Below are 21159 nucleotides of genomic sequence, written 5' to 3'. Positions count from 1 at the left end.
AATCTGCACTATGTCAGAAAGTTTTCATGTAAAAATCAGCTTTTCTGGCTCAGTGGTTCTTGAGAAGAAGATTTTTAAAGATTTTTCCTATATATTTGTATGTAAAACTTTGATCCCCTATTGTGGCCCCATCCAACCCCAGGCGCCCATGATTTGAACAAACTTGAATCTGCATTATGTCAGGAAGCTTTCATGTAAATCTCAGCTTTTCTGGCTTAGTGGTTCTTGAGAAGAAGATTTTTAAAGTTTTTCCCTATATATTTGTGTGCAAAACTTTGATCCCCCCTTGGGGCCCCATCCAACCCCAGGGGCCCATGATTTGAACAAACTTGAATCTGTATTATGTTAGGAAGCTTTCATGTAAATCTCAGGTTTTCTTTCTCAGTGGTTCTTGAGAAGATTTTAAAGTTTTTCCCTATATATTTGTATGTAAAACTTTGATCCCCCCTTGTGGTCCCATCCTACCACCGGGGGCCATGATTTGAACAAACTTGAATCTGCAATATGTCAGGAAGCTTTCAGGTAAATTTCAGCTCTTCTGGCCCAGTGGTTCTTGAGATTTTTAAATGACCCCACCCTATTTTTGTGATTATCTCCCCTTTGAAAGGGACATGGCCCTTCATTTGAACAAACTTGAAAGCCCTTCACCCAAGGATGCTTTTGGCCAAGTTAGGTTGAAATTGGCCCCAGTGGTTCTGGAGAAGAAGTCGAAAATGTGAAAAGTTTACAGACAGACGGACAGACGGACGCCGGACAAAATGTGATCAGAATAGCTCACTTGAACCTTCGGTTCAGGTGAGCTAAAAATCCATGCACAAAAATAAAAAAAGGATAAGGACATATTTCATTACCATTTAGATGTAATATTATTTAACACAAAATTTTCCAACACGCAATCGTATAGACTGTTTTGTATTATAGCATACCCCCGGAATTTATTACGTGTACGTCAAAGTAATAAAAGATCGTGAATTAAAGAATGTTTGGGCGATGTAGATAGTTCAACAACAAATGTACTTTGCAGTTCTCACTATCTTCAACAGTATAAACCTTGCCGTTGCTGTCATCTATGTTGCATTTCTTCGGTTTTAATTTGAAAGAAGTTAAGAATTACGACACAATTACGTGACGTCAAAAACGTTTCTGAACCCCGCACCATCGCACCTTGGCGTCCGTAACGTTAACAAACCATCACATTTTGGCGCAGACCATCGTACTTTAGAGTCTTGCATATATATATCTCCAAATTGTGTTTTAAAAAATCACAGTGCCCGGTATAAAATATTAAAAGAAATAGAATAAACAGTACACAAAGTTAAAATTTTAACGCAAGCGCTTTCATTTTATAATCCTCAGGATATTTAGAGTTACACGGATATATCTGATAAAGAATTGTGCAATCCTTATCTAGAATACAGAGACGTTTGTTCAAATTATGATCCTATTTTTAAAAGTTCTCCCAATGAAGTACTTCAAGAAAACATTTTGTCGTTTATTTCTATAGGAGTGGAAGAAATCATTGCCTCTTTTATCGTTTAGTACATTTTTCTAAACATACCACGATTTACGTTAAATTTGAAAATTTTAGGGGGCGCGCGCCGGCTGAGCCTCCTCTTCAATCCGCCCCTGACTACTCCACGTACCTGACAGTCGGAACCAGGCATGTAGTAACGGGAAAAGCTGTGTACTTCGTTACTAGCTTGAAAATACGGATGTATATTTAATTGCTGTGAAATTCATTTCAAAATTAAGGATTATCTCCCTCATGCATAGCTCTTATCCTTAGAGTTCTTACTCGTTTATTGTCATTTCGGCTTGAGCATCGCTGAAGAGACATTGTTTGTCGAAATGTGCATCTGATGAATCAAAATTGGTACCATATAAGTTTTACATTATAATTATTATTATTTTATTCATTTATAAAGCGCAAAATTACATATAGTTTCTATGCGCTGTACAATGTTTATGGTAATAATCATTGATAATATACTAATAAAAGACCTGCAAGAGTTATAAAGAAAATGATAAAACAATAGAAAGAATTAAAATAAAACATGGTAGTAAAATGACGAAGTAGTTGACTTTGACAAGATACAATTGGCATACATGTATTCGTATGCTGGATCTTGCAAGAGATTGCACATGGAATCCTTGATATTACACCGAATTTTACATTCACAGGGCATATTCACGCTTGAACAAGAGTGTTTTATAAATAAATAAATTTATACATTATAAACAATGTCTTATAATGGACTGAGAAACAAGACAAAACTATATTAATCTCACTTTAGATCTCAAACTAGTACATGTAATATAGGCCAGTGAACATTTAAGTTCGAACCCTGATAGATCCCCCCCCCCCCCCATCTCTCTGAGGGAGAATGCTATGTACCTGTTTAAGTATCATGCAAAATTTAATTATCTAATAGACTTTCTCCCAAGCAGAGTTCTCGAATTTTCCATGGCCAATGCGCATTCAAGTACGACTAGTCCCCACTATCTTAACAGTAACATGAGGGATACAAAATTATCGCATGATCTGTAGTTGGAAGGTATTTTGAAGTTTTAATTTCTTTAAAGAATATCAAGATTTTTATACACAGAGAAAGCTGCATAAAAAACCCGAATACAATACAATATTTTAACATGATTATGATAGACCATGACACAAAAAGAGCGTGTCTGTTTATAAAAGAAGTAGTTTTCTAGCCACATGAAATATACACCCCGAGGTTTTGTTTCAATATTCTGACAGCATGCTTTCGTTTCAGAAATACGTGTTGATAGAGAAACTAACGCTATATCAACTTTCAAAAACGTGTGATCTTGTGTAACGTACATTTCAAGTGTGAATTTACTTGCTAGAGGGTGCTTATGTTTGACATTGTGTAAAAATAAAACAAACGACAATTACATGCAGATAATTATATTTCTCTCTCCTGCAGCAATTATTTGGCTATATGAAAAAGTACAAAAGGGCAGTTCGGGAATTCTTTATTTTTTCAGCAAATAGATTTGTGAATTGTCAACATTAACTGAGAATGGGTGTATAGCAATAGCATATTGTACTGAGTTTTCAAAACTAGCATAGGCCAGTGAAAATTCAAGTTCGAACCCTGATGGATTAATACCCCCCCCCTTTTTTTTTTTAGGATCTGAAGGTTTTGATTCCTTTTATTTTACCTTATCAATTTTTTCAGACCCCCCCCCTCCTTCTTCCCGAAAAAGGATGTTATGTACCTGCTTAAAGTACAATGCAAAAATTATCTAGACTTTTCTCTAAGTAGGGTTTTTGAATTACTTATGGCCAATGCATTTTGGTACACTATGAACCAAACGTTTGTGCGTTGATGTTTCAGAGGATGGTTGTCTTCGCCGAGTATTTGTAATTCATCCCATGTCTCCATTGTTTTTATACCCTCATTATACAAACAACCGAGTATTAAATATCGTTGTTCTAATTCACCAGTTCTAGAGAACATAAAACTCAAACACATAACATACAATTAGCTCGCATGCGCGAGTGAAACAAAATTTTAATCATACACGCTGTATGTACATAAAATATCTGGATGTTCATTGTCCCAGTCAACCCAATCTACAACAAAAACAAAAAATATTGTTATATTACGTTACAAATTTCATATATTTCTAGCGTTATTTAGTGATACAAATCGTTAAAACAGTTTCTGGTTTGTTGCACTGTCGGCAAAGTCTCTGATACATGTATAGGGAACAAAACCGATCGCATGTGTAAAGCCGAATATCCTTCCGTAATCACTTGTAAAAACAAACAAAACCAAAAAAAAAAAAAAAAAAAACCAAACCAAAATACCCTTACATAATCACCTGTAAAAACCTAAAGCAGAATATCCTTACGTAATCACCTGTAAAAACGTAAAACAGAATATCCTTACATAATCACCTGTAAAAACCTAAAGCAGAATATCCTTACGTAATCACCTGTAAAAACGTAAAGCAGAATATCCTTACATAATCACCTGTAAAAACCTAAAGCAGAATATCCTTACGTAATCACCTGTAAAAACGTAAAGCAGAATTTCCTTACCTGATCACCTGTAAAAACGTAAAGCAGAATATCCTTACCTAATCAGCTGTAAAAACGTAAAGCAGAATACCCTTACTTAATCACCTGTAAAATCGGAACAGTCCATGATTTCTCCGTAACTTATATCAATATGAATGAAGACATTCTATTGAGAGTGATTACACAGGGTGGGTTAGAGTATCGCGCTCAAAATCACACGGCCTCTCACCTCTAGTCGGCTCCCGCTCGCACCGGTAAGTGAGAAAAGTTTCCCAGTTTACTTTCGGAAGGTCGGTGGTCTCTTCCCAGGTACATTGTATTCCACCAATAAAAACTGGGCTCCACCATATAACTGAAAATTTGTTGAGTGTGGCGGAAAACATCAATCAATCACAGGGTGCAAGGGACATTACATTATATAGTGTATATACAAGAAGAAAAAAGTGGTGGGGGGCTTTTTATTCTTTATTTTTTTTCTTACACAATTTATCATTAAAATTATCTGATGATGTTTCTCTGTCCTTCTTGAAATTGTATTTGTTTTGAAACGATAAAATCAATAGACAGAGAATATTGGTATGATTTTAATTTTGGTCTCTGAAGGTAAACAAGTATGTACACTGGGACAATTTAAAGTTTAAATCTTATCTAGATGGCGTATACAAACTGTCGCCGCGCATTGAAATCACATCGCCGCGCATTGAAATCACAGGACTAAACCTGTAGACGGAAGGTCGAAATATCGGGGAGGCCATATTGGATTTACGGGTGTGACAAACATTGCAGTGCCGTAAAATTGTTAAAACTGAATAAGATAGTTGTTTAAATGATCAAAATATAATTAATGTGAAAGATCTGCTCTCACTGATCATAATGTATGCAGTTTAGATGAAGGAGGGGCTGTATCTTTGGTATGTATTACTGATCATGTTTTCATTGTATTTAAGAAAATTAGATTTATCACGTTGTAATTATAACTTGTATATTGTTTAACCTGTCGACATGTTCAATTTTTTACATTGACAGTGAACTTGTGCGAGTCAGATACTAGAAATGCTGCACCCCCGGCGCAGTGCCCAGACCGTCCTACTGTGTGACCTCTGTGAAACTGTCGACCTACATAGTCACTGTGAACTTTGTAATGTACACTTATGTAAGGCCTGTGTTGAGGAACACCTTTCTGATTCATCTAAAAAACACAATGTCGTGTACTTTTTACACAGAAAGTCTACTCCTAGCTACTCAAAATGTCCGACACACGCGGATAAACATAGCGAACTTTACTGTGAGGAATGTGACGTTCCTGTCTGTTCTACCTGTGTCTCAAAAAAACATAGAGGGCACAATTTATGTGATGTTCTGGAAAAATTCAGCTCTAAAACGGAAAATTTACAAAAAGATTTAGAAGAACTAGAGAGCAGAATTTGTCCCCGATATGAAGAAATGGCGTCCGATGTCCAAACTGAGAAATCCGAGTTACAAACGAAATACGGGAAACTGACGACAGATGCCGACCAACAAGGAGAAGTCTTACACCGGGAGGTCACCGCCATTGTCAACCAGCGGAAATCCGACATCCAGGAGATGAAAACTAAACATATGGCCGCTCTAGATAAAAACACAGATGAAATTACACAGAGAATTACAGAACTTAGAAAGATCATTGAGGACCTGAAGAAAATACTGAACACCAAGGACGTCTCTCTAACGTCTACTTACAAATCTAGGAATGGCGAGTTCCGACAATTACCTCCTAAAGTCCGAGTCACATTACCGAGTTTATCTCCTCAGAAAATAAACACAGAAAAGCTCCGTGAAATGTTTGGTTCTCTGTCGCCATTATCCATTAACACAGAACAAGGCGACACAATGAAGTCAGCAGAAGCTGTATCGTCTCCTCCAGTCAAACCACTGCTTGATGAACCGCGCGTCACCGCCACCATAGACACTGGGTATGGTATGTGCAGACTATTCAGTGTTAGCTGTCTGAGTGAAGATCAAGTCTGGACACGCGGGGATAACGACACCATGAAGCTGCTCAACCTCCAGAGTAAACTACTGACATCAATACAAACCAAGTCAGGGAAACAACCACAGGACATAGCAGTGACACGGGACGGAGATCTTGTTTATACTGATAGTAACAATATAAACTTAGTTAAGAATAAACAGATACAGACCGTGATCACACTACAGGGGTGGAGACCTGGCGGTGTCTGCTGTACCGCGGGTAACGACCTCCTGGTTATCATGTACAGTGATGATGGAGAACAATCCAAAGTCGTGCGTTACTCCGGCTCCACAGAGACACAAAGCATTCAGTTTGATGATCAGGGTCGTCCTCTCTACTCATCTGATGTTTTATATAAATACCTCAGTGAGAACAGGAACCTGGATATCTGTGTGGCTGACTGGGACGCTAGTGCAGTAGTGGTGGTCAATCAGTCAGGAAAACTCCGATTTAGATACACTGGTCATCCCTCTGATACCGAGCAATCATTTGATCCACGCGGCATCACTACAGACAGCCAGAGTCACATCCTGACAGCAGACATTGACAATCACCGTATCCACATCCTAGATCAGGACGGACAGTTCCTCCGTTACATTCACTGTGGTTTACGCGCTCCATGGGGTTTATGTGTGGACATCAGAGACAACCTCTTTGTGGCTGAGTGTGGCACTGCTAAAGTGAAGAAAATCCAATATCTATAAACACAGTGTTAATTACACAGCTCTACAGTGTTAATTACATCTACCAACACAGTGTTAATTACATCTACCAACACAGTGTTAATTACATCTACCAACACAGTGTTAATTACATCTAGAAAATCTGTCAATTACATCTCTAAACACAGTGTTAATTACAGTCGTGTGTTGATTACAGCCCTGTGTTAATTACAGCAGTGTGTTAATTACAGTTCAGTGTGTTAATTACAGCAGAGTTTGTGATGTGTAACTAACCTGTGTATTGACACAGTAGATTTGTGGTGGTTTAATTGTGTCTGATTGAACATTTATCTGTTTGTTAATTATGACTTTTATTGTTTGATCATGTTTTATTGTATATATAATAGATAAACATTATTCTGTGTGTTAATGATGTCTTTTATTGTTTGATCATGTTTTATTGTATATATAATAGATAAACATTATTCTGTGTGTTAATTATGTATTTTATTGTTTGATCATGTTTTATTGTATATATAATAGATAAACAGTATTCTGTGTGTTAATGATGTTTTTTATTGTTTGATCATGTTTTATTGTATATATAATAGATAAACATTATTATTATACTTTCATTTAAAAGACTCGAATCTGATTGGTCGAGAAGCATTTGAAAAAACATATTGTTACCCCCTGAGAACAGAAAGAACGCGCCCCAGGGTGATAGTATCTAGCAATGGGTAACAGTACTTGACAACGGGTGATATTATAAAAAATTATCACATGCGTCAAATTCATGCGCGTACGGTTCGCCGTAGATTGTTAGACGACGTCGTTTGAGAGTTTGTAATAAACAGGAATACCTGCATCGATATACGAAATGTTGTATGACAGTGATTGATCAAATGTCAACAGACGTAAGTTTGTCTGCTTTCCTGTTTACATAACATTCAGTATAATAAAACAAATATTGCATGTAGTTGAGGGTAACATTGAAATTTTCACCCCTCAAGAAACCATTGTCAACCTTGGCTACGCCTCGATTGACAAAGGTTTTCGCAGGGTGAAAATTTTCAATGTTAACCTCAACTACATGCAATATTTAGATCTATATATTCTGTGTGTTAATGATGTCTTTTATTGTTTGATCATGTTTTATTGTATATATAATAGATAAACATTATTCTGTGTGTTAATGATGTCTTTTATTGTTTGATGATGTTTTATTGTATATATAATAGATAAACATTATTCTGTGTGTTAATGATGTCTTTTATTGTTTGATCATGTTTTATTGTATATATAATAGATAAACATTATTCTGTGTGTTAATGATGTCTTTTATTGTTTGATCATGTTTTATTGTATATATAATAGATAAACATTATTCTGTGTTAATGATGTCTTTAATTGTTTTATCATGTTTGATTGTATATATAAGGCCAATGCAACTTAATTAGTAGATTATCATCCAGGGTCAGCAAAAAGTATGGGGCAGGTGGGAGGATTTTATTTTTTAATCTTTATTTTCTGAGAAAAATATTAAAGACAAACGAGTTTTTTTCCCCCCAACAGATCCGCATCATTTAATGGCAGATGGATATCAATCTATGCTATTTTCATGCACTAATTCCAGGTTAAGCTTTAATTTAAGGATATAACAGAAATATTCCTAACTTCTTCAATATTTACGTCTGTAAGAACGCGAGAAAGTAAGAAAACCATATAAATCTATTTTCTGCACGTGACTTTTCACGTTCCTATACCGGAAATGTAAACAAGAAGTGTAAATACCGGAGTCGGACATGAAAATATTCCGGAAATCGCAAGTTTCGCAAAATTAAAAAAATTCGGGGCGGGCCAATTTTTGAGGGGCGGGCGGGGATGATAATCTATCAATTAAGTTGAATTGGCCTAATAGATAAACATTATTCTGTGTGTTAATGATGTCTTTTATTGTTTGATCATGTTTTATTGTATATATAATAGATAAACATTATTCTGTGTTATAATGATGTCTTTTATTGTTTTATCATACTTTATTGTATATAATAGATAAACATTATTCTGTGTGTTAATTATGACTTTTATTGTTTTATCATGTTTTATTGTATATATAATAGATAAACATTATTCTGTGTGTTAATGATGTCTTTTATTGTTTGATCATGTTTTATTGTATATATAATAGATGAACATTATTCTGTGTGTTAATGATGTCTTTTATTGTTTGATCATGTTTTATTGTATATATAATAGATAAACATTATTCTGTGTGATAATTATCTGTTAGTTTCAATGTATATACTATTCATAAACATGATTTAGAGCACAGTCTTACATTATTATTAAGTACTTACTTAGATTTGTAGTACAGAAGAGATAATGGCCCCAGTGTCCATTGTTCATCATAGATCTTCAGACTCAGGGTCGTTCATCATCAATACCATCACTGCTTGTATCGAAATATTCCTACAACATCAACACAGATAAATAGAAATCATGCTAAACAAAGTTGTCAAGAATTGTCTGCAGTTAAGGATTTATTTATATTATTAAGCCAACTTTGTATTTAGACTTATTGTTTTATGTGCCTTTGAAAATTTTTCACTCAAATTGAGACATCACCAGCTGTAGGTGAAGTAACACAAATTTAGACCTATGCTTAGCGCTCAGGGTTGTATTAGTGAGGGTTCTTTATCGTGTCAACGCCTGCCATGACACGAAAACGCCATTGTTAAGACCTTCGAAATGTCAAGCATTTGGGAAAGGTTCAATTACTCTCTATCTTCACATTTTCGCTTTGACTCGGCCAGGGGTGGGAGGTGAGGGTGGGGCACTAAAAATACAATCTCACGGTTACGAAGCGAACACTCTACCACTGGCCTACCGCAACCAGTTGTAGAGACTAGAATTAGTCATTCTATAATTAATGCCAAAATCATGAATTGTAGGAAATATCATAATTTTGGGCATTTTCTTTTTTGCATTCGTTTTTCTTTTATATTTGTGAGGGATGGATAATCTACAGAATTAAGTAGATGCTGTCACAAGATAGAAATACCCACATGCAAGTGTTTGCCTTTATATATATACTCTATACCTATATATATATATATATATATATATATATACACACACATTCTTGCTGCATATGTCAAGATGTATTCTGTTAGAGAATTCCTCTAGGGTTATCCCTAACCCTATACTATAATTATTGAAATATACTTTAAACTCGTGAGGTTCTGACCACTAAACCAAACATGTATATCATATTCCTGCTGTACATATCAAAATGCATTAAGTATCATGACAGGCAAGTACCTAGGAGTCATCCCAACCCCCAGGGTCATCCCAACCGGACCCCCATCATTTTTAAGTCAATCGAGTAAACTCAGGTGACCTATTGCAATTGGGAGTTGTGCGTTAACAATATATTGAACATTTTTAACTTCTTGATAACTACTATATATTCCATTCTTTTCAAATATGGTGTGAAGAATCTTTTGGACAATGGGAACACATCGTAAATTTCAGAACTCCTGCATCCCTGGGGCCCTAGGAGTGGGGCAAAAACTGTCCAAAATTGACCAATTTTCAAAAATCTTCTTCTGTAGAACCGTACATGTTTAAGAAAAACTAAATGTTTAGTGATGTAGAGCAGAAAGACCTTTACCAAAATTGTAAATTTTATGATCTGCGGGGTAGGGGTTCTGACGCCAGGGTGGGGCCAAACTTGGTATATACTGTTTATGTATAAAACACTTATATAACATCTTCTTTGGAGTTATTGGTACTAAATTAAAACAACATGGATATTTACAAAGAACAGGCAGTCCTTTACAAAAATTGTAAATTTGATGATCCCAGGGATAGGGGTTTTAATATCAGGGTGGGGCCAAAATTATTATAGTGATTATTGTCTTTATCACTTGAAGGACTTCTTTAAATTTGACGATACAGTATAAAAACTAAATGCAAATTTAGGAAAAGGAGAAAAGGATGTACAAAACAAGAGGCTTATGGGCCGCATCGATCACATGAATCACCTTAGCCCTACAATTGATCAGCTGTTGCGATTTTTAAAAGATTTTTTTATTAATCTTTATTCCCATGAAAAATTTTGATCCCATATTGTGACCTCAACCTAGCCCAAAAGGATCACAACATAACTGAAAATGAATTCACATAACACAGAAATGCCTTAAAACTAATATGACTAATATGATCTTACTGTTCTGGACAAGACCAAGGTCACAGATCATGGCATAATACAAAATTTATACACAAATATGAAAGCTTTAACTAAACTAGTAGAAGAGACATTGAATTGTCAGATTTTTATTAAAAGTAGGTCAAATTTCCAGGTCAAAGTCAAACCTCACAAAATATTGTCTTGCCATAGAGATCCACCGTATATACTCGCCCATAAGTCGGATTTTTGGGAGTCAATTTTTGGTCCAAAACTCTATGTCCGACTTATAGGCGCGTTTTTAGAAGATTGGTATTTTTCTGGGCGGCGTAATGTAGTGTTTTTATTATTTTAAACAACTCCGACGATTATCATGGACTACCACACAAAATGAATGATTATCTAGACATATTGTATTGTTTATGTATTTTAATATTATGTATAAATACAGGTATTTGCATATTTTTATCTAATTAAAAATTATTTACATACCGCTATGATTAATACTTTCAATATTCAACTAATCTATCGTTTACCGGTAAAATTGAATTACGAACCCGATTTAATATTGATTTAATATTGAAATATTCATACCGGTATGCATACCGGCTGAAATATATTTCATAAAAAAATGAATATTGTTAACAGATAATTTAGATCATCATTCTTGACTCTTAAAATTGTTGATACAATTAATTATACCGGAATCCCACGATAACAGTTTTCGCGAGGCACGTGCCACTAAGTAAACACAGTGTCAGGTACTGGTAATTAGGGGCTTAGGTAAACAAGGGATCATTGCCCATAATAGATCAAGGGTTTCGTTGAAACCCCAAACAGGTATGGCTTGGATATTAATTATTAATTTCTCAAATTATTTTTTGAAACATAGGTAAAAACACTACAGCATTGACTTGAAATTGTCGACCGACTCTGACAAAAATTTGTACCGACTTATAAGCGGGTCAATGGCAAATTCCTACAAAATAACCTTAAAAAATACAACCGACTTAAAGGCGGACCGACTTATAGGCAAGTATATACGGTATACACAAAAAATGAAAGTCTGCCTAAAATATCTCTTGAGTTATATCTAATTTGAAAAGAATTGGACTGGTAGTTATTAAGAAGAAGTTAAAAAGGTTCAATTGTTAATGCACGAAGAGATGACAACCAATTGCAATAGGTCACCTAAGTTTACTCAGATGACCTAAAAATGAAAGCCTGTTTTAAATAGCTCAGGTTTTATCTAATAGGTTGTGTTTTCTCAAAAGTAGTCAAACTCCGAGTTCAAGGTCAGACGTCATGAAATGAAATTAGCTGTCTTACCATAAAAAATGTACATACAAAATATGAAAGATCTATACCTACAGAATATATTGAGATTTTTTTTTAAAGTAGGTCAAACTTTCAGATCAAGGTCACATGATCACACACCATTGCATCATATAAAAGGTCTTTCCGTAAAGAATGTATATGCAAAATATGAAAGTCCAAGCTTAAATAGTTCAAGATATGTTTTTAAAGATTTTTGTTATATATCAGCTTTCAACACCCTGATCCCCCATTATCACCCCACTCTAACCCCAGGGACTATGAATTGCACAAACTTGGTGGATCTACTCTATGTCAGGAAGCTTTCATGTAAATTTCCACTTTTCTGGCCCTGTGATTTCTGAAAAACAGATTTCCCCTTTATGCTCGTGTGTAAAACTATTATGGCCCCACCTTACCTTAGGGGGCCATCAGTTTTACAAACTTGAATTTGTACTATATCAGAAAGCTTTCAGGTAAATTTGAACTTTTCTGGCCTAGTGGTTCTTGAGAAGATTTTAAAAAGATTTTTCCTATATTTTCCCATGTAAATCTGATCCTCTATTGTAGCCCCACCCTACGCCTGGAGGCTATGGTTTTAGCAAACCTGAATTTGCATGTTGTCAGAGAGCTCTCATGTAAATTTAAACTATCCTGTCCTAGTGGTTCTTGAGAAGAAGATTTTCCCTATATGTATATTTGTACGTAAAATTTTGATCTCCTATTGTCGCCTTACACTACCCTCTGAGGCCATGATTTTAACAATCTTGAATCTGCACTACATCAGGAGTTTGGCATGTAAATGTAAACTTTTCTGGCCCAGTGATTCTGGAGAAGAAGATTTTTAAGATGTTCCCTATATATTTGTATGTATAACTTCGATCCCCTATTATGGCCCAACCCTATCCCCGGGGGCCATGGTTTTAACAAACTAGAATCTGCACTATGCCATGAAGCTGGCATGTAAACTTTTCTGGCCCAGTGGTTCTAAGGAAAAAATATTTTCCAGATATATTTGTATGTAAAATTTTGATACCCTATTGTGGCCCAATCGTACGCCCGGGGACCATGATTTTAACAAACTTAAATCTGCAAAATGTCAGAAAGCTTTCGTGTGAATTTGAAGTTTCCTGACCCAGTGGTTCTTGAGAAGATTTTTAAATGACCCCATTATCTTCCCTTTGAAGGGGACATGGCCCTTCATTTAAAAAAACCTTGAATCCCTTTCACTCGTGGATGATTTGTACCAGGTTTAGTTGATAATGACCCAGTGGTTCTGAAGAAGATGAAAATGTGAAAAGTTTACGGACAGACAGACGGATGGAGATGACAGACAAAAGGTGATCAGAATATCTCACTCGAGTTTTCAACTGATCCCGCTCCTGGTATATCCAGGGGTCCGTGAATGCTCAACTCTCTATTTTGTATTGCTTATAGGAGTTGTGAGACTGATTACAGTTCGTTATCTTCACCTTTCATCAGTACATGCACTTTTGAGGGCATCAAAGTTTTAAGATTACATCGTGTTTTACATTGTTGCTAAATAATAGAATTTAGCTTATATATTCAGAACAGGATTTTTTTTCTCTAGATTTTATAGCCCGTGGGAGTAGTGATACTTTTAACTAGTACTCAGGTGTCCGATAAGGCCTGTGGGCCTCTGGTTGATTTTTCATCTACAGTACAATCCGTCTATACCGGCTATGTGTGGTTCTAAAGAAATCAGCTGGTTTACGCAGAGTTCAAAGTGCAGAATGTTTGCAAGTACAAGAGTTACTCCCCTTGTATTTTTATTTTAAACTGATCATGACTCATCGCTATTCTAACTCTTCTAATTACTTGAGGCTCCCCTTGAGACACCCTCTCAGTCTGTGTATACTGCGTGTCGAGAAGTTTAGGTCATCGTGGATTAGATTACGAACAGTTTGGATCTCAGGTAAACTGAATACGATGGACCATGAAAATTAGTTAGGGTGTCATCGAGTGGCAGTTTACGCAGGATAATTAAAGTTAATAGATAGTAAATGGGACTGTGCAAGCCGGCCAATATACAGAATACACAGTATCCAGAGTACAGGGAATTGTTGATAAAGGATTTGTTAAAGAAAATGTCAGGGACTATATTTTGTGGCGGGAATTGACAGAACACCGGAGTACTCAGAGGCCAGTTTGGACAAATTATTCCGTATCTTTTAAAATGGTTAAGATTCCAACCTTTAAAGCAAATATATTCTTGTTGCACATGACAAAATGCACTAAGCACTGTTCATCAATTCTCCACTCCATTTGCCCCTCAAGGCGAAAAAGAAAATTCTTAAAACTAATTGCACATTGGCTACAGAATAAAATGTAAGAGGAATTCTGGGAACCAGGATTTTCTATCAACTTCAGTTTTTGACCCCCTTTTGGCCCCCAGGGTGAAAATTGAAAATTTGAAACCTTAGTGCATCTATAGGATACCAACAATTATCTTCCAAAAGATGATTTGCATTAAATGTAAGAGGAGTTCTGAGAATGTTTTATTTGTTGAGGAAAAAAACCCCATTGTTTTTTACCCCCATTTTGGGCAAAGGATGAAAATGAAATATCCACAAACTTATTGCTCATCTAAAGGACACCATCAATCATCTTCCAAAACATGATTTGACTACTGCGTAAAATAGGAAATCTGGGAACCGAGTTCTTATAGAAAAAAAAATCTTGTTTTATTTACCCGCATTTTGCCATGAGTTGTACCAAGTTTGATTGAAATAGACCCAGTGATTCTGGAGGAGAAGATGGAAATGTGAAAAGTTTACAGACAGACAGATAAAAGGCAATCAGAATAGCGCTGACACTTGAGCTCGCAGATCTGGTGAGCTAAACTTATTGCTCATCTACAAGACATCATCAACTTTCCAAATATAATTTGCCTACTACGTAAAACGTAAGAGGAGTTCTGGGAATCAAAATTTTGCAGGAAAACATTGTCTTTTTTACCCGCATTTGATCCCCAGGGCGAAATTGAAAGTTCCAAAACCTTATTGCACATCTACAGGATACTACCTATCATATCCAAAAGATAAGTTAGACTTGGTTACTGCTTAAAATCAAAGAGGAGTGTGAGAAAGGAGAAAGTGTGACAGACAGATGGACGGACCAGGATAACAATAATGTACCTGAGATTTCTTTAGAAAGTGCTGGTATAACAAATCAACAAACAGCAAAGTCATCTGACATAGTTGATAACTAAAGCTGTCCTATAGTTCAAATAAAATGCAGTATAGCAATTTTTTTCCACGGGTTCAAAATTTGGCGATTTTCTGGCTCAAAGGTATACTAATAATTTTACCGGAATAAATTTTGGAGGGCAGAGAAGAGTTATCTCTCTTACATATACCGAAGTAACAGTTGGGTATATATTTAGAGAGTTAAATTTTGGCGGAAAGCTATCTAACCGCTAAAATAAGCCAAATTTATCACCTCGCGAAAAAAAAACCACTATACGGTATAAAACTCCTAATTGTAAGACTACCCAATCACTTGGCTGGTCCATACTGTTCATCAGTGATTTGGTATGTGGTCGAATAGGCAGGGCATTAAATACTACCAGCATGAATCAGTTGGAAGTCCAGCAGTATGGGTCCTGGGATTTGCGAAGAACTGCAACTTCAATCACCTTACACTTTTACTTTGTTCTTCATGCAGTCCAGTTTGACCACAATCCTTCACATCTATCAAAAGAAAAATTGTTCACTGTATCACTTGTCATATAAGATCTTGTAATGTCAAAATTTCGAACACAATTTAAGACTTTTTTTTAAAAATGTGAGGTTTTGAAGATGTCCCTGGACTTAAACAAATATTATTCTAAAACAAATTCAAATAAATCATTGTGATTTGAACAAACTTGAGTCTGCACTATGTCAGGAAGCTTTTATGTAAATGTCAGCTCCTCTGGCCAGTGGTTATTAAGAATATTTCTAAATGACCCTACCCTAATTTTGCATTTCTGTGATTATCTCCCCTTTGAAGGGGGCTTGGCCATTCATTTGAATAAACATGCAAGCCCTTCACACAAGGATGCTTTTTGGCCAAGTTTGGTTGAAATTGACTCAGTGGTTCTGGAGAAAAAGATGAAAATGTGAAAAATTTGCACTGACAACGCCGACGACACCAACAGACAACGGACAAATTTTAATCCGAAAAGCTCACTTGAACCTTTGGCTCAGGTGAGCTAATAATACACAGACTTCCTCAGTTGGAGACAGTCATTCTTAGACAACATCAAGTTCCTACTGCACGTTAATGGGAGGGGGACACCCAGCCACACTTACAGTCATTAAGTCCTACTGCATGGTAATGGAAGGGGGTGTTCCCAGTCATAGCCAGTCTCCTCTATACATTTTCTACATTCCATAATCACATTGTGATCTTGAATCTATAAAGAATGAAGATGCTTGCAAATCAGTTATACAAATTGGGTTCATGGTATGAACTGAAACCGTTTCATATGCAAAAGTTAATTTTATTCCAATTATCTCACCCTGGAAGGAAGCATGATCCCTTTATTTGAAGGAAATAACCCGATTCTCCCACATTTAAGATAATGTGTGCCACAGGTGAGAGAAATTAGCCTTGAATCAGAAAATATCTTTTAGGTGGAGTTGAAAATGTAAAACATCCTAAATTTGAATATCTTGGAATCTGCACTATATCAGGATGGATGCATATTAATTTGATTAATCACCATCTTACTCTTCGGAAGATATTTAAAACTTATTTCCATTTTAAAACCTTGAATCCCTATTGTGACTCAACCATGTCTCATGAAATAAATAATTGAAATAAATTAGAATGTACACTATCTTAGAACTTTTTACAGAAAATTTCATCTTTTCCAGCCCAGTGATTCTTGAAAAGACAATTTTAAACAACTGCACCACATTTTTACCTTCTTTTTTTAATTATCTGCCCTATAAATCTTATCAGTTTTGAAACCCTTTACCTAAGGATGCTCTGTGCTAAGTTTGGTTGAAATTGGCCCAGTCTTTCTAGAGGACACAGAAAAGTGTAGTTTACAGAAACACAAACACACGGATTACAGAGTATGGATGATCAAAAAAAGCTCAGGTGAGCTAAAACATTTTACTAGTTCAATACCTGGAAGAATATTATCTAAAGTAAATTAACATTGTTTGTGCTGCTGGATCATATGTCCCTGTCTGTGATAATGCTGGATTTTTCTGTATTAAACTGGTGGAATTTCTGTCACTAAATTGGCCAGATACTCCGTCACCACCTGCAAATCAACAACAGTGAACCTAGAATTGAGACAAGAATTATTCTAGCACCTCTCGTATGTCCAGGGGTTTGAGGTTTTGTATGAGTTTCTTATAGGAGTTACGACATTGATCATTGTCTGTTATCTTCACCTTTTCATGACACGAAAGTTTACCATATACTATAAAGGGTGATTGTGAGTGGTGCCAATTCTGTATACTAGATCACCAATTATCTACAACCATAAAAAATACTGAACTTCACTGTGTCGTCATACTGCCCAAATATCAATCTCCAATTTAAATGCTTTGCTCTAGATCTTAATTTAAATAAAAGACTTTTAAAAATAGGTTGATCACCATATTTAAAACCAATAAAACAATCTAATTAAAATCAGATCCTTTGATCCACTCACATGTATGACTACACAATCAAATGATCTAATATTAATTAGATTGCCGATGAAATTATTGTCTAAAAATCTCTGTGTGGTTGTGTATACTCCCCTGTCTGAGATATAAGATAATTTATTCGTCTGTGATGGAATTCTAGTCCATGATTTGATACACTGTCATCGCCTGCAAATAGATAGAAATGAAATCAGAATTTTGACATAAATTCGGTTAATGATGCTAGAATGCATTGTATGTGGAGCAATTACCTACCACATGTGATCCAAGAATGGTGGATTTTCATTACTAACCCCAGAAACCACACCATTAAGCAGGGAGTAATTAAAGGGACTCTTTAGGAAATATTTCCCACCTTTGTGTAAATTAAGTTTAGTGTATGTACATAATACAGATCTTCAAAAGGACAGAGTGTTTCTTATAAAGTAAATTAATTTTCAGTTTATGAGCCATAAAACCCATTCTTAATGTTGAAACTTCTAACCCATGGGTTAAACAATCTGATTAAAATCAGATCTTTGTTCCGCTCCAGTGATTGTGCTTTGTGTAGTGACATAATAATACCTAAGGAGATTAAAGATCTAACTTTAATTAGATTGGGGGTTATGAATTTCACAGTTTTCCTCCTTTATACCCATCATAGCTATGCACCAAGTTTGTGTGCTAACAGTTAAGATTTAGAAAGAAAGATATTTTAACTTGGCCTATCTGATTTCCTTCCCTGGAGGTTTAAATGTCCATGATATATGAGATTCACAACATTGGTAGAGGCAGCCTTGTCCTTGATTAATAGGCCTTAGCACCAGTACGAAGATGAACAACTGTGGAAAATTCCGAAATAAATTCAGTCTTCTTTTGCATTCAGAAGTATTAGATAAGTACAGACACAGCGTTCTAAATTAACCACGGACCGATAGACCAGGTCTACATGTATGTCAAATACACCAAAACGTCTATGCCGATTTTAGGTTTAAAAAATTACATTAAAGAAAAGCATAAAAATGATAATAACATTAAAATGAATTTTTTTAAAAATATGAAAGTTTTCTTAATTCTTGGTGAAAACTTACAGCATGCCAAGAGAAACTAATGTTCCATGAATTGCTAGTTTTCGTGACCATAACTGTCTAAACATGTCGAGTCAATCATAACTAGCTTGTGTTCATTGTGAGTATTCTCACCTACGCTAACCGTAGTTCCTTCTTGTGTTATATAAATAAAATGATAAATCATCTTCTATAAGTGAATTATTCCAAACACAAACGAGCTGTCTTTGTTTTAAAAATGAAAGGACAATGTTTTAAAATACATGTATGCAAAGTTGAAGTATCTGGAAGGCGCTCAGCTGGGATTGAAGGAAAGTTACCCCAATGGACGCTGGTCAGTCAACATCTGATTAACGTAATCGTTATGAGGAAAAGAGGATATTGTTATGGAAATAAAAATAAAAGATGCTTTTTAAGTACATTAGAAGTAGATTTCAATGCTTTACATTTGTGTTATTTTTATTCAATGCTGTGGTCTATGCCAATTAATTGATGAGGTCTATGTCATCTTATTTTGGCATAGATTCCCTTGCTTGACATAAGAGGCGACTGAATGGGGATGGTCCTTCGGATGAGACCGCAAAAACCGAGGTCCCTAGTCACAGCAAATGTGGCACGATAAAGACCCCTCCCTGCTCGAAGGCCGTGAGCGCCGATCATAGGCATTAATTTTCAGCCCCTCACCAACAATGGTGACGTCTCCAATTCTCAAGAGGACGTTAAACAACATAAAATTAATCAAATACATATGGTGGCATAGCCACGTGTCAGATATATATATAATTATGCCGACTTGTCAGATCTTTTTGTTGACTTGTCACTTATTCAAGTATTTAAAAATTCAACATGAAAACGTGTCCATGCCCAGTTTGTGCCTTCCAGTTAACAGCATATTTTTCTGACAAGTCGACATAAACATCTGACCAGTCGACATAAACATCTGAGAAGTCAACATAAATATCTGACAAGTCGACATAAACATCTGACAAGTCAACATAAATATCTGACAAGTCGACATAAACATCTGATGAGTCGACATAAACATCTGATGAGTCGACATAAACATCTGATGAGTCGACATAAATATCTGAAAAGTCAATATAAAGATCTGATGAGTCGACATAATATTATCTGACAAGTTTTGGCAGAAATTTGCCACCATACTTACATGATTGTATATTTGCTTCCAGAGTTATTCAGATTTTGTTCAAGTATTTCAATCTGTATTCAGTAGATTAACAATATACCGAGAAATTACAATTAGTACCTCACAATCAATAGCATAGTGCTCCCTTCGATACTTCAAATTCAGCGCGCATTACCCGATGATAAGTAGCCTAATCGTCCATTTTAGATGGAGATGCCTCTGTCGTCTGATTAATTAAGAAAGACAACTTGTGTACATTTGTTGTGACGTTGTAACATGCAAAACCTGCAGGAGTTGCAATTCTTGAAACATCATTTTGTCCCATTTAGCTAGTGCAGGGGTAATTTAAATTCAAAATCTCAATCCATTGTATAAACTGAACCCTACCTTGAGAAAACTGTCAGAAAAATGCCTCTTTCAATATATCTTTTCCATAAACCTGATTTTGTTTTCTTTTCCCCTAGCTCTATATTACTATTCCAGTCATATGTATATGGATGTACATATATGTAAGTGGAGTCCCACAAATATTGGCCGAATTTCCCGAGCAGAATTTGAATAAACTTCAATCTGCACTACCCGGGGATGCTTACACACTAATATCACTAATCATTAGTGGTGGATTTAACGGGGGAGCCCCCCTCCCCCCCTAAAATTTTCAAATTAAAGGTAAATTATGGTATGTTGTTTAAAAAAAATGTACTAAATGATAAAAGAAGCAATAATTTCTTTCACTTCTGGAGAAATAAATGACAAAATATTTTGCTTTCTTGAATTACTTTATTGGGAGAACTTAATTTTTTCCAAAAAACTCTTAAAGTTTGCGTCATTTTATTAAATTAATTTCACCATTTTCAAAATGATAGAAAATAGTACAAATGACTAAATACGAGAGATATCTAACAAAAGTATTTCAAGTCCTATAAAATCTGTAAAACCCAGGAGCTTCCGTAACCGCAATTCCTGGATCCGCCCCTGATCATTCCCTCGCTACTCTTGAATGAAAAAAGTGAAGAGAACGATTAAACGAACAATCAATCTCGTAATTTCTATAGGCCTACAGA

At 35.5% G+C, this 21159-nt stretch overlaps 1 protein-coding gene and 2 long non-coding RNA genes across 7 annotated transcripts; 1 reads left to right on the top strand and 2 right to left on the bottom strand.

Annotated features, from left to right (window-relative positions):
• Positions 1 to 3519: 3519 nt before the first annotated feature.
• LOC130051018 (uncharacterized) lies at positions 3520 to 6314 on the bottom strand. The gene is made up of 2 exons (XR_008799403.1): positions 6232 to 6314; positions 3520 to 3601 (listed from the first exon to the last, which is right to left on the bottom strand). It is a non-coding gene; the product is annotated as an uncharacterized LOC130051018 (long non-coding RNA).
• On the top strand, positions 4771 to 7522 carry LOC125664356 (E3 ubiquitin-protein ligase TRIM71-like). The gene is made up of 2 exons (XM_056152149.1): positions 4771 to 4962; positions 5078 to 7522. Exon 2 carries the CDS (start codon positions 5105 to 5107, stop codon positions 6764 to 6766), a length of 1662 nt encoding a protein of 553 aa, XP_056008124.1. The 5' UTR covers positions 4771 to 4962; positions 5078 to 5104; the 3' UTR covers positions 6767 to 7522.
• Positions 7523 to 9084: 1562 nt separating this feature from the next.
• Positions 9085 to 20307, bottom strand: LOC125664357 (uncharacterized). 5 transcript variants are annotated; one of them, XR_007365850.2, is made up of 5 exons: positions 20216 to 20307; positions 16756 to 18070; positions 16547 to 16650; positions 15745 to 15943; positions 9157 to 9196 (listed from the first exon to the last, which is right to left on the bottom strand). It is a non-coding gene; the product is annotated as an uncharacterized LOC125664357 (long non-coding RNA). The 5 variants fall into 5 exon arrangements; XR_008799399.1 differs by lacking the exon at positions 20216 to 20307 and adding an exon at positions 20117 to 20204; XR_008799396.1 differs by lacking the exon at positions 20216 to 20307 and adding an exon at positions 18602 to 18840.
• Between the last annotated feature and the right edge of the window lie 852 nt (positions 20308 to 21159).

This window comes from Ostrea edulis, chromosome 1, assembly GCF_947568905.1.
Source record: "Ostrea edulis chromosome 1, xbOstEdul1.1, whole genome shotgun sequence".
NCBI lineage: Eukaryota > Metazoa > Mollusca > Bivalvia > Ostreida > Ostreidae > Ostrea > Ostrea edulis.
This window is presented reverse-complemented; position numbering and strand designations above follow the sequence as displayed.